This window comes from Grammomys surdaster, unplaced genomic scaffold (genome assembly GCF_004785775.1).
Source record: "Grammomys surdaster isolate TR1022 unplaced genomic scaffold, NIH_TR_1.0 133, whole genome shotgun sequence".
NCBI classification, from domain to species: domain Eukaryota; kingdom Metazoa; phylum Chordata; class Mammalia; order Rodentia; family Muridae; genus Grammomys; species Grammomys surdaster.
This window is the reverse complement of record NW_021604591.1, coordinates 3,988,258-4,008,187: the sequence shown is the minus strand read 5'-3', so window position 1 is coordinate 4,008,187 and position 19,930 is coordinate 3,988,258. Positions and strand designations below refer to the sequence as shown.

At 47.4% G+C, this 19,930-nt stretch overlaps 1 protein-coding gene across 4 annotated transcripts in view; it reads right to left on the bottom strand.

Moving 5' to 3' along the window:
• Nucleotides 1-7,493: 7,493 nt before the first annotated feature.
• Nucleotides 7,494-19,930, bottom strand: part of Sema4f (ssemaphorin 4F) — a 27,526-nt gene continuing 15,089 nt past the window's right edge. For 3 of the 4 annotated variants that reach the window (XM_028762406.1, XM_028762408.1, XM_028762407.1), the window contains 9 exons: nt 15,214-15,333; nt 14,968-15,119; nt 14,181-14,359; nt 13,822-13,969; nt 13,459-13,681; nt 13,213-13,322; nt 12,945-13,105; nt 9,941-9,999; nt 7,494-9,699 (listed from right to left, as the gene is read on the bottom strand). In XM_028762406.1, the coding sequence (XP_028618239.1) occupies nt 9,086-9,699; nt 9,941-9,999; nt 12,945-13,105; nt 13,213-13,322; nt 13,459-13,681; nt 13,822-13,969; nt 14,181-14,359; nt 14,968-15,119; nt 15,214-15,333 (1,766 nt within the window). In that variant the 3' untranslated portion in view covers nt 7,494-9,085. Of the gene's footprint in view, nt 9,700-9,940; nt 10,000-12,944; nt 13,106-13,212; nt 13,323-13,458; nt 13,682-13,821; nt 13,970-14,180; nt 14,360-14,967; nt 15,120-15,213; nt 15,334-15,839; nt 15,857-19,930 lie in introns of those variants that run through there. The other variant, XM_028762409.1, reaches the window with a different exon arrangement.

Below are 19,930 nucleotides of genomic sequence, written 5' to 3'. Positions count from 1 at the left end.
ATCCCATCCCATCCCATCCCATCCCATCCCATCCCATCCCATCCCATCCCATCCCATCCCACCCCACCCCACCCCACCCCACCCCACCCTACTCTGCCCTACTCTATTTTATTCTGACATAAGCTCTTATATAGCCCAGGCTAGCCTAGAATTTAAAAATACTTCCTTAATACTATACATTTTGGGGCTATAGAGAAGGCTCAGCAGTTTAAAAGGCTTGTTTCTCTTTCGGAGGACTTGAGTTCAGATTCCAGCACCTATGCCAGACTGTTCACAACCACCTATAATACCAGCTCCAGGGGATTTAGCATCTTCTTCTGGCATCTACAGACCAGAGACACATAAGTAAATAATCCAGTAAGTATGCTTAAAATAGTATAAACTTACTGGAAATCAACGAAAAAATGAATAAGACTGCTGGAACACTAGTGGTACTGCTCTGAAACCAAACTGAATTCTGCCTAGGCTGTTATGGAAGGCCTAGACATCTTGCTGAAAGAAAGAAAGAAAGGAAGGAAGAAGGAAAGAAAGAAAGGAAGGAAGGAAGGAAGGAAGGAAGGAAGGAAGGAAGGAAGAAAGAAAGAAATTTATTCAGATATGGTATCAAATGGAAGAAGCAGATCACAAAACTATTTCAAACTCAAATTTCATTTATAAATATATTTAGAGATAGGGAGACAGTCCAGTCGCTACAGTGCTTGCTGCCCCAGTATGGGGATCTGAGTTCAATTCCTAGAGCCCTCATAAACATGCAGGCATGGTGATCTCAGCTCTGGGGAGCAAGCAGGTCCCTGGGACACACTTGTTGTCAAGCCAGCCTAGTCTATTTGGTGAAGCCAGTTAGAAACCCTGTCTCAGAAAGAAAATCACATTTTGAAATTTCCAGGACATAGTAGAGTAGACCTTTAATCCCAGAACTCTGGAGTAAGAGGCAGGTGGGTCTCTTATGAGCTCGAGGGCAGCTTGGCTTAAATAGGGAGCTCCAACCAGTGAAGACCACATAGCAAGACCCTGTCTCAAAACAGGGATGGGGCTGGAGAGATGGCTCAGCAGTTAAGAGCATTTGCTGTCCTTCCAGGGACCCAAGTTCAGATCCCAGCACCCACATGTAACTGCAACCATTTATAATTCCAATTCCAGGAGATGTGACACTGAGTTCTGACCACAGGGACCAGGCACACACATGCATGTGATGCACGTACACACATGCAGGTCAACACTCATACACATAAAATAAAAATACATAAATCTTTCTCTTTTTTTACTGTGCCTTTTTTTTAAAAAAAAAAACTAAATTAAAAATCACTACAACAAAGTGCACTGAATCCTGGGCAGGGACAGCCAAGGTTGTCCGGTGGCTCCCATGTGTATGCAGCACAAACACACACACATACATACACACACACACACACACACATACATGCACTTACAGGTTTATGTTGAATAAATATTTTCATTTTTAAGATAATACCCCTGACCTACAGGAGCTAGTTTTCTAGATCTTTCAGAATTTCCCGAGTGGCTTATTGTGTGAGGTGTATTTATAAAACAATTTTAAAAATTGATAAATCTCTTTTAGCCACTAATGGGGTTGTGTGTATGGAAAACCCATTTCTGGGTACATTTCTCATAAAGTGGTGGTGTTTGTAATCTGAGGCCATTTCCAGACTGGGAATATAAAAGGATTTTTTTTAAAAAGGGCTGGAGAGATGGCTTGGTGGTTAAAAGCACTGTCTACTCTTCCAGAGGTCATGAGTTCAATTCCCAGCAACCACATGGTTGCTCACAACCATCTGTAATGGGATTCAATGCCCTCTTCTGATAGGTCAGTGACAGAATGCTCATATACATTAAATAAATAAATCTTTTTTAAAAGGATAAAAAAATAAAATCAGGAGAGAAAAGGAGGAAATTAGAGTATTATGTTTCAAACATAATATGTCTGTGTGTCTTCTTATCTCCAGCTCTGCATTTCCCCCTCGGACCCCTAACCTGCTGGAGCTGGACCCCGTGAAGACATTTTGTCATAGCAATGAGCAGGTAACTGATGCAGTCACTATCTGGCATTGCCCAGCAGTTTCCCCACAGCTTCTTCGTCATCCTTCTCTATGCCCTTCACCTTCCTTTCTGACCCAGGTCCCCTCACAGCACTAGAACGTGGCCGTGCTGGATGGCCTTTGCCCAGAGTGCCTTCAAATCGCTACAGGTTTGAGATGATGCTCAAGCCACACAGATGCCCTGGAGTGACGTAGTATACTGAGATCAATCCACTTAGGACTTCAGAATATATTATCATGGTCAATGCTTGTCTATCCAGAACCAGCTCCCTCTCAGTCTCCTCTGTCCAGAACTTCATTATAAAGGAAATAACATAAAAATACAAAGCTCATATAAATATATGTAAAAATACAATGCTTACAAATAAATATAATTAAATATATAAAATATATGATAAATATGAAATAAAAAACACAAAGCTTATATAAATATATCTAAAAATACTTATATGTAAAACTACAAAAAAATACTCATTTCAATCCCTGCGACCCACATGATGGAAATACTTAACTCCCACAGATTGCCCTCTTACCACTACATACATGCATGCTACACATGCCCAAACCTACATACCAAATAAATAAATAAATAAATAAATGCAATGCTTTAATTAAAAATGTAAGTTGACGCTGGTGAGATAGCTCATTCAATAACATGATCATGGAGCAAACATGAAGACCTAAGTTCAAATCCCCCATACCCATGTAAAAAGATGGGCACAGTGGTCTATGGCTGTGATCCCTGCACTGGGATGGCAGAGACAAGAATCTCTGAAGATCATTGGCCAGCCAGGCTAGCTAATCGTTTCCAGGTTCAGCGAGAGACTATATCAAAAATAAATAAAGTGAAGAATGGTTGAGGAAGATGCCTAACATCAACTCCTGGTCTTCACACACACACACACACACACACACACACACACACACACACACACGTGTCATATATAAGTTAAAGGTAAAACCTCTACCAGAACTAGCCATCACTAACAGTTTGGCTGTGTTGACCCACACAAGCTTGTGACGATAGTGATGTGTTATCATCACAGTCAAAGCCATGAGCACAGACAGCCGCAAGCTGGGCTTATCACTCTCTGTGGTTAAAAAGAGTATGGGGATCCGTGAGACATTTCAGTCAGGGGCGGGGCAGTGGGAGGAGCTTATTATGGGGCTTGGGCTAAGGCAAGTTATTTGAAGAAAGGTTTAAGAATTCGGGGCATTGCTTGAATTGGACACTGTCAAGAAGCCGAGTCATTCTGAGACCAGACATCCTAATACACCCTGCCTGAAAAGAGCGAAGATTAGTGCAAGACCAAAACTGGAGAAGAGTCAAACACCCACGTCCTTACATCAGCTGGGAAAGGTGGATTCCTGCTCACCTCTGTGGTCTGGGCAGTATTCTTGTGTGTGCCTGTATCTGTGTTTAGCTGTATGTAGAGCTCTTGCTTTCATCCTGACCTGTCCTTGTCACTGAGTGTCTTATCCAGTGTTGATGTTCTAAGCCATTCCCAGTCCAACAGAGCTTGCCGAACCATCGGCTAGCGCCCAGCCATCTGGAGTGACTCTTCTCACCCTTCATTGTCTCTTTCTCACTAACCAATGTTGCAGACATGTTTTCATACCAACACTGAGTCATATTTAATTAAAAAAATATTTCTCCCTGAATCACTGTACTTTTCTGTTAGTCTTCGAGTTAACACGAAGATGAAAATCTTCAGCAATACATCTCTTCACATGCTTCAGAATCTGAGAGGCTTGACAACAGTCCCAACTCAACTAGGAGATGACTGTGAGCTTCAGCAGGCTCCTTCTTTGAACCCGTTTCTTTGGCTAAAAATATGACTAGTGATCCTAGTCTTTCTGGAGTTTTATAGGAAAAATGTTTACTGTACCATACATACAAATTAGTACATATATGGACATCATTTTTATTTCTAGTTAAAGCAACTGTTCCTATTTAAGATGTTTATTCTTGGTAAAGAATATTGTTATCTCAGATAAATTAGTTTAATTTCTTTGATCTGGAAGGAAGATCAGATTGTGCTTGTGGTTGAGGATGTGAGTTTGCAGCTTTCTGCTCCAGTCACTACCTGCTGCCCCGTCACCACGCCTGCTGCACGTCACCACGCCTGCTGTCACGTCACCACGCCTGCTGCCACGTCACCACGCCTACCAGGCTTCCTTGCTTGGTGGACTTTTATCCCTCTGGAACCATAGGCCAAAACCAACTCTTTTTCCCATAAGTTGCTTTTGGTTGTGGTGTTTTACCACAGCAACAGAAAAGCAACTAAGTTAGTGAGCCTGAGAGACAGAGGATCCCAGCAGCCATGACTCAGAGCTGTGGAACCGAGGCAGCCGGAGCCTTGTGAGTTCCTGCAGGAGTGAGTACTCCCTAGTTCTTTCCATGACTCAGTGAGCCAGGTCAGCCATGGTCATACGGACTCATTCAGTAAATATCGTTGACATCTCTGTAGGGTACTTCATAGGCCCTATACATTTAGGATTATGCTAAACAGCTATGATGCAGGACAGTATGAAGAATAGACTTAGTAAGAAGGAAAATAACTCTAACAGAATAAACAAGCAAAAAAAAAAAAAAGAAATCCACATTGATGATAAATGCTATGCTGAGCAGGATAGTAGGAGATAGAAGGTAGTGTTGCAGTTTAAATATAAAATGGCTCCCACAGGCTCCCACAGGCCGCCAGCTGGTGGCGCTGTTTGCAAAGGGTATGGAACCTTTAGGCAGTGGAGCCTTGTTGGAGGAAGTTAATCACTAGGGACCAGGTGTCTGCCTCTCTGTCTGTCTCTGTCTCTGCCTGTCTCTGGCTGTCTCTCTCTGTTTCTACACACACACACACACACACACACACACACACACACACACACACACAACATGGGGATGAAATGTGGTCGCTTGGCTTCCTGACTGCTAGGCCATCCTCATTTTCCTGCCGCCATACTTCATTACCACAATGGACTATGTCCCCAATAAGCTTTCTTCTCCTAAGTTACTGTTGGTCAGGGTCTCTTATCCCAGCAACAGACAAGCATGCATCTATACTGAGTGATCAGGGTGGCCCTCACCTTGGAAGTGATATTTAAGATAAACCCTAAATAACTAGAAGGAGCCAGGCTTGCCATGAATAAGGAGCTTAATGCCACAAGGTAGGAAAAGCCTTAACATGTCCACCATGTGAGTGAAGGCTGGTATGGTGGTTACCTTGAGTGAGAGGGAAGAAAAAATAAAAATAAATTAAAAATTAAAAGTTATATATATACCTTGAACAAGAGAATAAGTATCCTAACCAACAGGGCTCTAAATTAGAAGGAAGGGTTTGGAATTTCTCCTGGATGTCGTAAGAAACCGTTAGAAAGGTTTTTGTTTGTTTGTTTTGTTTTGTTTTGTTTTTTGAGACAGGGTTTCTCTGTGCAGCCCTGGCTGTCCTGGAACTCAGTCTGTAGACCAGGCTGGCCTTAAACTCAGAAATCCGCCTGCCTCTGCCTCCCAAGTGCTGGGATTAAAGGCGTGCAACACCACTGCCCGGCCCATTAGAAAGTTTTAATTTGGAAGGAACATATTTAAATTTAATTTTTGAAAGATCACTGTCTATATCTAAAATACCTTTAGTAAACTACAACTGGTGTTTTCTTGTTTGTTGTTTCATTTTGTTTTTCCTATCTTGCGTAGCGCCCGCCTCGCCAATAAGGAAGACGCCACACACGATGAATTCTTCTGACACGCAGTTTATTACAGCTCTTTTAGGTTGCAGGCGAGAGGGCCCCGAACTGCAGAAAGGCTGCTCCTTATATAGCCCCAAAAGTCCCAACCCCCGGATCCTGGTTGGTCAGTCAGTGCTCGGATCATGTCAAGTCTGATCTGGATTGGTCCCTGGCGTAAGCCTTAATTAGCATAAAAGGCGCGCGTGGCCCACGCATGCGCCCTTGGCATGCGTGGCTTGCGCATGCGCACTAGGCCTTCGGCGAGGAACCCGGAAGCAGTCGCCGTAATGCGATTGCGGCTCTCAACACTATCTAAGTTCCTTACGCCCATTCTTCTGATAATGTAATCTTTCCCTCCCTGGACATGCATGTGACTTAGGCTTGGCCAATCACAGTATCCCATTTCCTTGGACACAGTCATTGGTTCAATGTAGTCATGTGATATGAGCAGAGCTGTCCTTGTGATTCCTGGTTTAGAGCTGAAAAAGTAGCTTTGGCTTCTAAGTTCTGTGGCTGAAAGGATGTGAACCAGCCATCCTTCTTCCTTCCTTCCTTCCTTCCTTCCTTCCTTCCTTCCTTCCTTCCTTTCTTCCTTTCCTTCTTCCTTTCCTTAACATTTATTCAGTCTGTGCATGTGTGTGCATGCACACGTGTGCCAAGGCACACATGTGGAGGTCAGAGGACTTGAGTCAGTTCTTTCCTGTGGGCTCTGGAGATCAAACACAGCAGCACATGCCTTTGCTCATCCAGTTATCTCAGCAGCAGTCATCTTTCCTGAGTGGGGTCATTTACAGCAGGAGAGAAAGAGATCAGGCAGGACAAGCAGAGATGACAGACAGACAGATTGCCTCTAACACTGAATCCTAGTTCCAGTGGCTGGGACCTTGACTCCTAAAGTCTTTTGTGCAGCTCCGAGGGTGTCTTATTCCTGACTTCTCTGCTAAGTGAGCCATGAATTTCTCCTTTTGACCATGGGACTTAAAGACAGGCCAGTGTATACCTTTAATCCCAAGACTTTGGGGAACTGAGGCAGGAGAATGACAAATTCTAGGCTAGTCTGGGCTACATAGTGAGTTCAAGACCAGTCTGAACTACATAGTAAGACCCTGTATTGAAAAAAAAATCCTTATTTCAGCATCTCCTTCTTAGTTGGAGAGAGAGAGAGAGTGTGTGTGTGTGTGTTTTCAATCTCTTTTATCCTGAAGTAAAATCCACTTCCATCCTGAAAGTGGAATAGCACAAAGACTTTGTACATGTGTTCCTTCCATAGAGAAGCAAAGATGACATCTGTGGCTCCTGGTTTAGCAGAAGGAAACTTTGGCAAACAACATCGCTCACCATGTTTAAGACTAGAGGGCTGGAAAGATGGCTCAGCAATTAAAGTACTTGCTACTCTTGGAGAAGGCCTGAGTTCAGTTTCCAAAACACACATCAGGCAACTCACAACTGCCTACAACGTTAGCTTCAGGGATCCAGTGCCCTTTTCTGACCCCTTGAGGTAGCTGCACTCACATATGCACACATTAACATATGCATAGACACATAATTTTTTTTAAAAATAAATGACAGATTTGACCAGATATGGGTGGTTAAGGCCCGCTTTGAGATGATCTAAGACCAGGTATCAGTGAAAGCATGTCCACCTTCCGCTGCATGGGGCTCACTGCCTGCCTGTCATGGTGGTCATGTGATAAAGCAACAGTTACAATGACAACATCGACTGCCATGGGTAATGCTTTATTGTTGATTCATTTCCTTGTGTGATCCTTGCAGCAACCCTGAGGTAGGTATATCCCCACATTACAGATGAATAACCAATGTCCCTAGGTTAGACTACGTGCCAAAGATCCTACTCAAAGCCACTGGTAACTCCAAACCCAAGGGGACTCTTGAGTAGTTCACAGGCTGCTGTCAAGGAAAGTAGAAGAGAAAGTTCAACTGGAAAGGGCTGCATCATCACCGGGGTTTGAGGTCCCTCACCAGGGATGGACGAGGCACATTCACAGGCCAAGAGCAGGACTGAGGAGAGGCAGCACACACGGGGATGAGGAAGCAAGAAAGGGGATGACGGTATCTTCGCGCACGTGCAGAGCCTAGCTTCCAAGAACTGGAGAGACGTGGGCTCTCCAGCAGCAGTGTGTCCAGGGACTGGCCTCAGGCAGCAGGCCAGGGAGGAACTGCCTCAGAGCAGCACCTCCTCCATGTGGCCCAAGTGTTGTGACTATGGGCTGTGGTGGTCCTTTAACCTCATTAAGGCCTTGAGAATCTGATGAAAGCCATCACACACACACACACACACACACACGACACACACATGACACACACACGACACACACACGACACACATGGACAGATACTTTGCATACAATTTCAGGGAGTCCATGGACCCTAGCTGGGGGACTCTTACTTTAGGGCAAGGGTGAAAGTCACTGAGGCAAATCTTTAACCTGCTGTATTTCCTACATACTTTTCTGGGTTCTTTTTGTCATCCCCCAATATTTAGAATGTTGTGAAGTTCATTTTAAATGGAAACCAAGGAAAGAGGCTCAGCCTCCACTCCAGCCAGGGAAAGCGCAGCGGTGGCACGGCAGTGGTGGCAGCCAGAGGAAAAGACAAGAAGAAGGGCGGGGCCACACGGGCAGGGTCCTGCTGCCCTTCCCATCAGAAGGTCACTTGGGGAACTTTGCTCAAAGTTAAAGAAGCGCTGTGGGGTGATGGGGGTGTGGGGTTTCCCTCACCGGCCACCGAGGATAAAGTTGTCCCCCGTTCCAACCTTCCTCACCAAACCCCCATGAGCACCTAGGCACTGGCCCTGTCATTCATGCACACATGGACAGGTCTTCTAGGCACACCAGTGTATAGACACTCTTCCAGGAACAAAGGGAAACTGAGTTGGGGGAGATCTCAAGGCAGTCAGGGGATCATGCGCTCCCCAGAGTCAGCAAACTGAAATCATACAGCCACCACAAGGATGCAGGGCACACGCGCCCCAACTTCCCCACAGTGCTCCCTCTTTCTGGGGCCCACTATAAGCAGATCAGAGCCTGTGTCCTTGCTCCACCCCACAAGCTGGTGGGCCCAAGACAAGCGGCCAGAGCAGAGGGTTACAGGGTTGATCTCTCACGGGATCTGATAAGACAAAGGTCTGGCCCTCAGCCTATCCAAATCCAGAGGACAGACACTGACGTGTGATCACACATACTCCAAGAAAACGAAGCAGCCATGGTCATCTCCTAGGTTCAGTGACCCTAGTCTTGGTAGGCGCTAGTTCCAGAGATTGCTCATGACTGGCAGTCATCTTCCTGGCTTTAGATGGAGGTCTCATCACACGTGGCTAGAGGGGCCCCAGTGAGGCGGATGTGGGCCGGGCTCGGGCAAGAATCCAGAAGGAAGGGTGGAGGGAAGCCACCAAAACCACTGCCCCGCTTACCCAGGGCCAGGGGCAGCCGTTCATCCTCAGGCGAAGGAGAGGGAGGGTCTTGGCTATAGCTTGTGGTCCCAGAAGGTGGAGCCCCCAGATCTAAGCCCACCTTGTCTCTAGCTAGAAGCTCCCTCTGTCTCCGACGCTGCTGACGGCGGCCAATCAGGAGGAGAGTGAGGGATGCTGCAATGACACCCAGGAGAAAGCCAACCAGCCCAGCTCCCACAACGGCATGGGCCCGGTTCGAGGGCCCCCGCTGACTGCCCCACACCAAGCTATAAGCGGCCACCACACGGGCGGCTCCACCCTCCTGACACTCGCAAGCATAAGCCCCCATGGCCCCTGGGGTCACCACCACCTCTAGCCCATCCCTCCGGGGGGTGAGTGCAGTCACTCCACTGGGCTGGTGCCACACACAGGATGCCCAGGCAGAACTGGGAGAACATGGCAGGACCACGTGGCCCACGGTAGCCACCGGAACTTCAAACACTACCGGATGTTCTGTGGAGAAAAGGCAAAGACACAAAAGACATGAGGCTACAGGCAGGAAGTATATGGAGAGACGTCAGATACACGACCGAGTTGTAGGGGCATTGCCAAACGGGATTCTCAAAGACGGAAGGGCCCTGAGTTCTGGGCTGCCATGTCTTCATGGGTTCAAGTTTTTTGAATGAGTCAAAAAAGATCAACTTCCTAGCCCCTTTCTATACATCCTACCCACATTTCTCTGAGCCATACAGACCTCCAGGTTCTTTCGGACACAAAGAGGAGACATCCGCTGACTCTATGTCTTGAACCATCCTACAAAGAAGAGAATATCTGGTAAATCTAGTGTTCGAATGTGCTTGCACCCCCTCAGACCCTCACAGTATCCAGTACCACAGTACCTCAGCCCCATGGTACTCCCAGTACCACAGTATTCGGTTATCATAGTACTTGGTTATCACAATACTCAGTTACCACAGTACTTGGTTACCACAGTACTTGGTTATCACAGTACTCAGTTACCACAGTACTCAGTTACCACAATACTCAGTTACCACAGTACTCGGTTATCACAGTACTAAGTTACCAAAGTACTCAGTTACTATAGTACTTGGTTATCACAGTACTCAGTTATCACAGTACTTGGTTATCACAGTACTCAGTTAACACAGTACTAAGTTACCACAGTACTAAGTTATCACAGTACTTGGTTATCAAAGTACTAAATTATCACAGTACTCACTCCAGAACCCATCATGTTATAAATCCCTCCTGAAGTTAGTCAGCATTCTCCCCTGCACCAAATCTTTCCTTAATACACCATAGGCATTTTCCCTGTCAAATATACACGTATTCCTAGCTGACAATCTGTTAGAAAGATGCTTGGTGGGTATCCCCAAAGAGGAAGAGAAATCTAAGAAGTGAAACTGGCTGTCCATAGCTACACAGTGCCTGTTATTTACACCTGAGGTCTTGGGGTGACTCATCGGGTAAGCATGGTTGTCATGCAAGCACGAGGATTTGGCTCAAGCCTTCAGCACCCAGGTAAAAGGCTGAGTGAGGCCAGGCTGGTGGCACGACATGGGGCTTCAAAACAGAAAATCCCAATGTTACTATAAAAAAGCATTTTGCAAACAGCTGGCCAAAACTATTCCATTGAGAGAACTGAAATGAAAGACTCACAGCTGAGACTAGCTCGGGAGAGAGTGCCTCCCCAGCATGCACAGACTTAGGTTTGCGTCAGGCACAAACCGTGACGCCTATCATCTCAGTGTGTGGGAAGACTGGGCAGGAGAGATCGCTAGGAATTTGAGGCCAGCCCAGGTTCTACAGATTAGGGTGAGTTCTGGGCCAGCCTGGGCTACAGATTAAGATCTTATCTCATTTTTTTTAAATTAAAAGACAATTATAAAAAACATAAGCCTACTAGTATTGATAGTATTATTTGAATCTTGACTTATACAGGTTGTTTTAAATATATGCAAATGAGGAAACTGAAACATTCACTGTATCTTTGATAACACTAAGAAATAAAGAATTGGGTATGGCTACAGAGGTATAACCCTTTGTGTAACACGGTTAGTTATTTTGTGTGTGAATATGTATGTGTGCATGTAAGTGGACATGCACATGTCTGTGTGTGTGTGTGTCTGTGTGTGTGTTGAGGCCAGAGGACAAGCCTCATTCTGTACTGAATGACAATCTGTCTTTCCTCCAGCAGCATGCACCTTTTTCCCCCGTTCAGTGCACTACATACGTGTAATTCCCTCAGAGGCCAGAAGAGGGCACTGAAGCCCCTGGAACTGTGAGCCATCCTGTAGGTGCCAAGAGTTGAACCCGAGTCTTCTAGAAGTGCAACCAGTGCTCATGTGTCCAGCACACTTTTCTTTTGTCTGTTTTTAGTGCCCTTGTATGCTAGAGATACTCAAAGGTTTATGAACAAAATAAGATGATATCTAAGATTTGCTTCAAAATAACTGGGAGTGAAGTTGTTAAAAACACATTGTTGGCTAGGGAGCAGTGGTGGCAGGGCTGGCGATACGCAAATTTATCATTTTAGTCGTATTTATCAGACTTTTAAATATGTTTAAAATTTCCAGGAATAAAATCTTTTTTAAGAGAGTCCTTATGTGATAAAGCCATTCTGAAGTACTCAGGGTGAGTGAGATGTCAGGGGTTTGCTTCAGTGTGGCGTATTTTTACGGTCACCTCTGAGAGCATCTGGATGGCAGGAGTCCAGAGTGGACAACAGAGGGTCAATTAGGAGCCCCCAGTGAGAAGTGTCTGGGCTGGGGACGGATCAGTGGATGCAGTGCCTGCTGTACAATCCTGATTGAGTGAGTTTGCTTCCCCAGAACCTACATCAAAGTTGGCCACAGTGAAACAGCTATCCCAGGAGTCCTCTGACACACATGCTGTGACAATGACATACACTTGCCAGTCCTCATGTATACACATACACACACCTTACATAAAAATACATCATACATATACACATATCATACACACACACACATCCTAATACACCACACAGTCACACACACACCGCTGGCTTGGTGGCAGTGGAGGTGGAGGAAGCCAGTGCGGCAATGATCCACTGTGGCGCTGGAGTCACGATCATCTGAGGTACAGTGTGTGCAATGTCTGGTGTGAGCACCCGGAGGGACGGCAGTCCTGTCACTGAGATGCACATGTGAGGGACAGAGGAAAGCACAGTGCATGCATAGACTGGCTGTGTCGGGGTCGCTGATGAAGAACTGCAGGGGAGAGTGAAGCAGAGTGACAAGGGTATTCCGCAGCTCTGCTAGAGCTGCATGTGTGTGTCACTGGAATGAAATCAGAATGGGAAGAGAAGGAACCTAGGAGTGAACCCTGAGGAGGAGTCAGCCATTGGGAGGGTGAGAGGAAAATGCACAGAAGGCGAAAGGAGAGGATTTCCAGCGAGGGGGGAAGGCCAACTGTGAGCGCTAAGACAGAAACTGAGAAATGTCTCCTAGAGATGACGTCAGTCCCACTGCCTGTCTGTCACTGGCTGACATGGACTCAGTCACACTATCAGGGTAGGTCTAGCATTAATTAAGCAGCACCAGATGGACAGACAGATGAGCTAATATGGACTGACAGACGAGCAGGCAAGTGATACAGGCTCTAAACAAGAAGGCACACACAGACAGAATGGCCTCAGCAGATGAGACAGGCATATGGGAGGGGCGGAGTCCAGGAGGGCAGGCAAAAGAGCAAAGCAAAGCATCTCCACTCACCCACGGTGCTCGCCTGCATGGGCCACACAAGCATCGAGCCGGAAGCTCCAGGCACACACGGGGTCCTGGGCCAGGATACACTCTGAGCAGCTCTGGAGACGGCCACAGTTGCTGGTGTTCACTTGCGTCACCTCAGTATGGGAGCCCACCAGGAGCCAGTCCTGCAGAAGTGGAGTGGGGGAGAAAGTGTGCTACATCTTCCAGACCAGATCATTAACTGGCCACAGACTCGGTTCCCCTCAGCAGGCTCCCCGAATACACAACTCACACGGTACAATTTCATGCTCTCGACCGGCTGTGGTTCTGGGAACAAGGCCAGATCCTCCAGGACACTGAGCTGAGCTCCGATGCGCACAGCCCGGTGGAGGTGTCCATCCTCTAGGAGGAAGGTTAAGGGCAAGAAAATGGACTAACTGGCACTGCGCCTGGCACTCTGGTGCCTGGATGTCACAGGGTACCTCTCTATGGTGACAATATACATTATATGGGCAGCTTGCTTGATGCTTAAATATACCTGTCCCCAGGTAGAGCACATCATATTCTTTCCCTGAGAGGCTGGTCACCCTGTGGGCCACAACTCTGAGATAGGCTGTATCTGTAGTGACCAGCAGGGGCCGGCCATCAGCTGGAAACACAGGCCTGTCCATGAGCGGGTGGTCTCTGATAAAGGTGAGCACACGGTCTGGCAGGGACAGTGAGGATCCGAACTGCTGGAGCTTCATGTTGTTGGTGATACACTAAAGGAGACAGGCCCGGGTGACAATTTTTCTCAGGGAACAGGATGTGTCAGGAATGTTTAGCAAAGTTCTGGCCCTTAGCGATGGTGAAAAAAAAAAAAAAAACAAGCATGAGATGAAGACCTGCCCCACCCCCTCACCTCTCCAGGTCGGGGCTGGGGCACCTCGTTGTCCATGACAGGTAGTCCCCTGTTGCAGTCATGTTTTAGCTCTCTAAAGGGACCATTCAGCACTGCCCGAATGTCTTGGGGTCGGAAGGCACACACAGCAGAGATGGCAGCTCCTTCCCTGGAGGAGTCACAGATTGAAGCCAAGTATCTGGAGAGAGCTAGGTGACAGAGCTAGGTGACAGCCACTCATCCCTTATCAAATGAGCTGATCCCCAAGAAACACTCGGGAGCCATGCAGCCGAGGGAGAGAGAGTCCACCTGCAATGACCACACCAACTCCACAGACCTCCCACCCTGTCAACCCATCATCCACACCAGGGCCCCCTCACCACTGGGAGGAAAAGATGCCATAAAAGATGGGGGTCCCCGCTCCAGGCTGAGGTCGAAGCTCTGTCATATCCTGCAGAACCCCCGAGGCCCGGCCATTCTCGGGTCCTGGACACAGCAGGTCGGCCTTTAGAAAAGTCGTCCATCTCTGCTGAAGGGTCTTCCGGCCCCCAAGATCCCCCTAGGGTGACAAGAACATGGGAAACACTCTTTAGAAGACCAATACAGGCAAAACGTGTGTAGAGCCTCTTGTGTCCTCCCTGAGTTCATAGCACACGTGAATAGATGGGGAGACAGACATATAGAAGAACAGACAATAGTCTGAGAGACTGGGGGTAACAGAGCACAGAGATGGATAGAGTTGTGATAACAAGGACAGTGACAACGTAAATCATGACAAAGAACTGTGACCTCAGTCCTTAAAACACAGCTTGTCCTCAATTACTATATAAACTCTACATATATGTTTCAAAGTTGCCAAAGAACAAACTAGAGGTCACAGAGGCAGGAAATAGTGGGACAGGACTTGAACCTGGGTCCATCATTACATCCTTCCTTGAACTTCTAATGTAAACCAACTTCCTACACACAGTGTGTCCCAAGGGTAAGAGTGGGGGAGAGCCAGAGCCACCAGAGCGCCCAGAGCCTTCTCCCTCACACTCCTCAAGCTCTCAGATGAGAAGCCTAGGTAGAGAACAAACCAGAGGAGGGAGGCAAAAGAGACAGAGGGAGGAAGAGATGGAAGGCCAAACGCCGGGAGATGGTACCCAGCCAGGACAGAGATCTCACCGCACACACTCGGGCCACTCGTGGGACCTTGATGCGCTCATATGAGTCCAACACTCGGGAGGTCTCCGTGAAGAAAAAGAAGATTTCATTGTCTCCATCTTCATCCCCCCACTCAGCCGGGCTCAGGACCATAGCTGCGACAAAGGCTGGGGCTGAAGAAACCAATGACCTCAGATCTTCAGACAGCCTGGGGCTACCGAGCCTCCACCTGACCTGTGTCCCGGGTGACCCTGTCCTTCTTCCCACCATTGAGCCAGGATGACAAGGTCTCTGTTCGAATCCAGTCCTCAGCTCGACCCACAGCACGGGAGATAATCGGCTCAGTCCCCAGGAAGTTTTTCACAGTGGCGGTGTAGAGGACGCCCCCTGCAGGGCGACAGGAAGGAGATGAGCAGTCAGAGACACATACCCCAGAAGCAGAAGCAGTCACAGGCAGAGCATGGGACAAAGCAGAGTAGCAACACGCAGACTGAGCATGCACCAAATGTCATCACAGGGGACACCTGACTTAAAGGAAGTGCTGGAGTAGGAAGCCTGCACTGAGGGAGAACTGCCAGACAGGCCAAGGCGTGACAGGAGCATAAAGGCTTCTCTAGAGGACATCGGGTATCACTGCAGTAACCTGGTGACAGCTACCTGTTCTGAGACTCCCCAGGAGGTAGCATTTGCTTTGCAGCAAACCCCAAATCTTCCTCAGGTTTTCCACTATGGAGCAAAGAAGCTGTGTTCTTTCTGAACATTACTGGGTACACTACCCTGAACAATTCACAGCTAAAGGGAATACTGGGACTGCTTGGATACTTGATGGAGAGAAGGTCCTCAGGCCCAGCAACTCTAACTGGGTAAAACTGGGGCACGTCCCAACAGCTCACATTTCAAGCAAGCAGGAGTCACTGTGATCCAGGTGGTCCAAGCCGTGCTTTGGGAAACACCAGCCCAGTTTGATAAGAGGAAGCTCTGTAGAAAGTAAAGAGTCTCTCCTGCACTGAGACAGTCCTGAACACTCCAGGAATAGTGGAGGTAAGAGATAGATTACAGGCATGTTGGGACAGAAGAGAGGGACAGCTCTGTCACCATGAATAACATGGGCAAGGGCTGTCACAAGGAGTAAGAAAGTGGCTGCGGGTCATAGAAAGTCATGGGCACCTAGGGGGTCTCAAGCAGCACAGGCATTCTGGAAAAAGCAAGGTGGCAAGGTTCCATCAGCTGCTGTGCATGAAGCACTGTGCTGAGCGCATTGCCGTCCCCATGGACTCCCTTCTGGGGTGAGGAGGACAAGCATATGTTCAGAGACCAGGAGTCCTGAACTGGGAGAGGGAGATGGGCAGACGATGAACCAACCGTATCTATTTGGGGTTTTCAGCATCTTTTGAGGGGTAAGGAAGTACCAGGGAATGAAACTGGGACCCTGCATATACCAGACAAGTGTTTTACCACCTGAGCTATATTCCCAGCCCCACAGCATCTCCGAAAAATAAAAAGTTTGCCAGTTAGAGGGCATCAGGGAGAAAGACAGGGAAGCAGTGAACAGAGGAGCATACTCAAGCGTAAGGGCCACGGTGGCTGACACTCACAGGGGCAGACATTTCTGCACCAAGCAAATGAGCAGAGGCAAGGCTAGAGGCATGGATATATGCCCTTGTTCGTGAAGTGTGCTCTGCTGTGCCAGAGTTTTGTTTTTTTTTTTTAAGATGGGAAGTGTAACATAATCAATTTGGGTTTTTTAAAAAAGCAATGAGGGTTAGAGGTATAGCTCAATGGTAGGGTATTGGCCTAGTAAGCCCAACATCCTGGGTTAGAAGACCATGATGAAGATGATGAAGATAATGGTGATGATGATACCGACAATGATAATGGCCAGGCATGGTGGTGTGGATTTGTAATCCCAGCAGTAGGGAGGCCGAGGCAGGGGCAAGCCTGGACTCAAAAAACAAGAAGCACATGCCTTTCATCACAGCACTCTGGAAGCAGAGGCAAACAGATCTCTGTGAGTACAAGGTCAGCCTGGACTTAAAAGCAAGTTCTAGGACAGCCAGGGCTCTGCAGAGAAACCCTGTCTCAAAACCAAAGCAACAAAGATGGCTCAACCACTGACAGCACTGGTTGTTCTTGCAGAGGACCTGAGTTTGGTTCCCAGCATCTACAAGGAGGCTCACACCATCCTTGACTCTAGTCCCAGAGGTTCCAACACCCTCTTCTGGCCTTCTTGGATACTGCAGGCACATGGTACCCAGCCACACATGCATACAAAACACACACACACACACACACACACACACACACACACACACACACACACATGAAATGAAAATGAAGGAGACAAGCCACCCAACACTAAATTCACTGTGTGATGGTTTGATTTGTGAACTCATTACAACAAAGGGATTTTTATGTTTTCCAAAAGAGAAGAGGAGGAAGAGGAAACAAGAAACGGTGAAAAGGGGGAAAAGACAGAAAGAGAGGAGGTAGAAGAGGAAAAGAGCAACAAGAGACCATTCACACAGCTCAAGAAGCATGGAAAACCTGAATGAGACAAAGAAGAAGGGGGGAGGCTAAGAAGTTGCTTCTAAGAGAGAGTGTGTTAGTGCACACTGAGCACAAACTGAAATAGGAGAGGAAAGAATGGAGTGCGGTGACTTCTCTATGGTCTGTCACGCATAAGTAACCAGGACAGGAAGCAATAGAGGAAGGCCCATGAAGAAGGCAGCCGGGGAGGAAGGGCACTCCCTCCTGGACATGCTAAGGCAAAAGGGCTTTCAGAACACATGGGAAATTCAAGAAGGCAATTAGGAAGGGTCCAGGAAACACAGCCAGCGCCAGCACCTACTCATCCTGTTTCGGTTCCATTAGAAACAACGAAAAGGTACTGGTCTGAAACGCCAATAGACTAGTCTGCCTGGGGAACACTGCCATCTGAAGAAGAGTATTCTGTGGGCAGCTGAGAGGTCAGACCAGAGAGCCAGGAGAAGCAAGGGCTTGAAGGGGCTTGTGCTAGCTAGGGAAGCAGGGGAGAGCAGGGTCACCACACAGAAGGAAGCAGAGACATGCTGGGGTTAACAGATGCTCCATAAAGGCTGTGTGTTCTTAGCAGTGGCCAGACACCGAGCCTTGAAACAACACTCAGTGCAAAGTAAAAAACAGTCAGGAGGCCTGGGAGACTTGTAGATTGAAAGCCTCCTTGCAGGGTGTGGGTGGGAAGGAGAGATGATTCTACCACCTGAGACTGTGGACGGGGTTTTGGCATCAGAAAACTTGGGTTTGAACTCTGAGACTACTCACTAGACAGTACAATCTTGGGCAAACTCACTTTCCTAAATCCCAGGTCCTTCAAATGCAGAATAGGGAGAAAGCCACCTTCCACTCAGAATCAATGCAGACACTAGATAACAAGTATAGAACCCTATCGGGGGCCTGCCACATGGCAGGCATTCCGTACCATCAGTTACAGGTCCTGTAGAGCTTCAGAGACGTCTGCTTGTCTTGCTGCTAGCAGAGGAGGGGCAGCTATCAAAGGGCATGCCAATCCCTTCCAGAAGAGTTTAGAAAAGAAAACCTAACTATTAGTCATAGGTCTCAGCAGCAAATGGAACCCCACATGGGCCAACACTCTGTACTTGCTAGGTGGTAGATGAGAGAGAATTGATTCTGAAAAACGAATTGAAAAATGGTCCCTAGAACCTAGGCATTGGTGGTACATGTCTTTAATCTTAGCACTCGGGAGGCCGAGACGGGTATATCTCAGAGTTCAAGGCCAACCTGGTTTACAGATCAAGTTCCAGGACAGCCAGGGCTACACAGAGAAACCCTATCTGGAAAAGGAAATGGTCCCTAAGAACATCATACACAGAAAACTCTAAAACCAAAACTCCATAAGCTGTAAGAAGCTGTGCCATGGCTGTGCTGAGAATGGAAAACGTGGGGAGCAGACGTTTAGGGAGCATGTCTTTGGGGATAAAGGTGATAAAGAATTATTGGAGAGGATCACAGATAGTCACACAAAGGCCTAGGTAGCACTGGAGGCAAAGGGTCCTACAGTACTCTAAGAGATGGATATCCTGAAGAGCTAGCAAGACCGGAACCTGCAATGGCAAAAGAGAACTGTCCCTCAGGGTGGAATAGAAAAGGAACAGAAGAAGGGACAGACACTTGGGATGGAAGTAGCGGTGTCCAAGTGCTGAGGGAGAAGCAGGGGCTCCCCATGCTCTCAAATACCTACAGAAGCGACATCAACCTCACAGATAGGAAGGCCATGTCCAGAGGAGGACATAAGACCATGATACATTCTAGAGTCTCTCAGACAGTCTCAATTCCAATATGACAGAACTGCAACCTTCATACAGTAAAATATTCATAAATATGTAATTGTTTGGCCAATTACTGCTGAATGGATCAATTGGTAAACATTCCAATACACATCTGGCTCAGTGATGCATGCCAGAAAATCCTAACACTGAAGTAGGAAGCTGAAGTAGGAGTATTAGGTACCCCAGGTTAGCCTGGGCTGCACAGTGAGACTCTGCCTCTAGAGACTGAGGGCAAGGCATAATGGTGCACCTTTAATCTCAGCACTTGGGAAGCAGAAGCAGGCAGATCTGGAGGCCAGCCTGGTCTATATAGTGAATTCCAGAACAGCCATAACCATATAGTGAGACCTGGTCTCAAAAAGCAAAAACAAAACAAAAAACAGCAACAACAAAAAACAAAAGAGCCTGAGGGCTGGGGTGGAACTCAACAGTAAAGCTCTTGCATAAACTCTGGGGTCCAGCCTCAGCACCAAGACAAACAACAAGAAAAACTAAAAACCTGCAAAGGAGAGTGATCAGATGATCACAGTGTGATGACCAGTGTGATGACCCAGTGTGATGACCCAGTGAGATGACCACAGTGAGATGACCACAGTGTGATGACCCAGTGAGATGACCACAGTGAGATGACCCAGTGTGATGACCACAGTGTGATGACC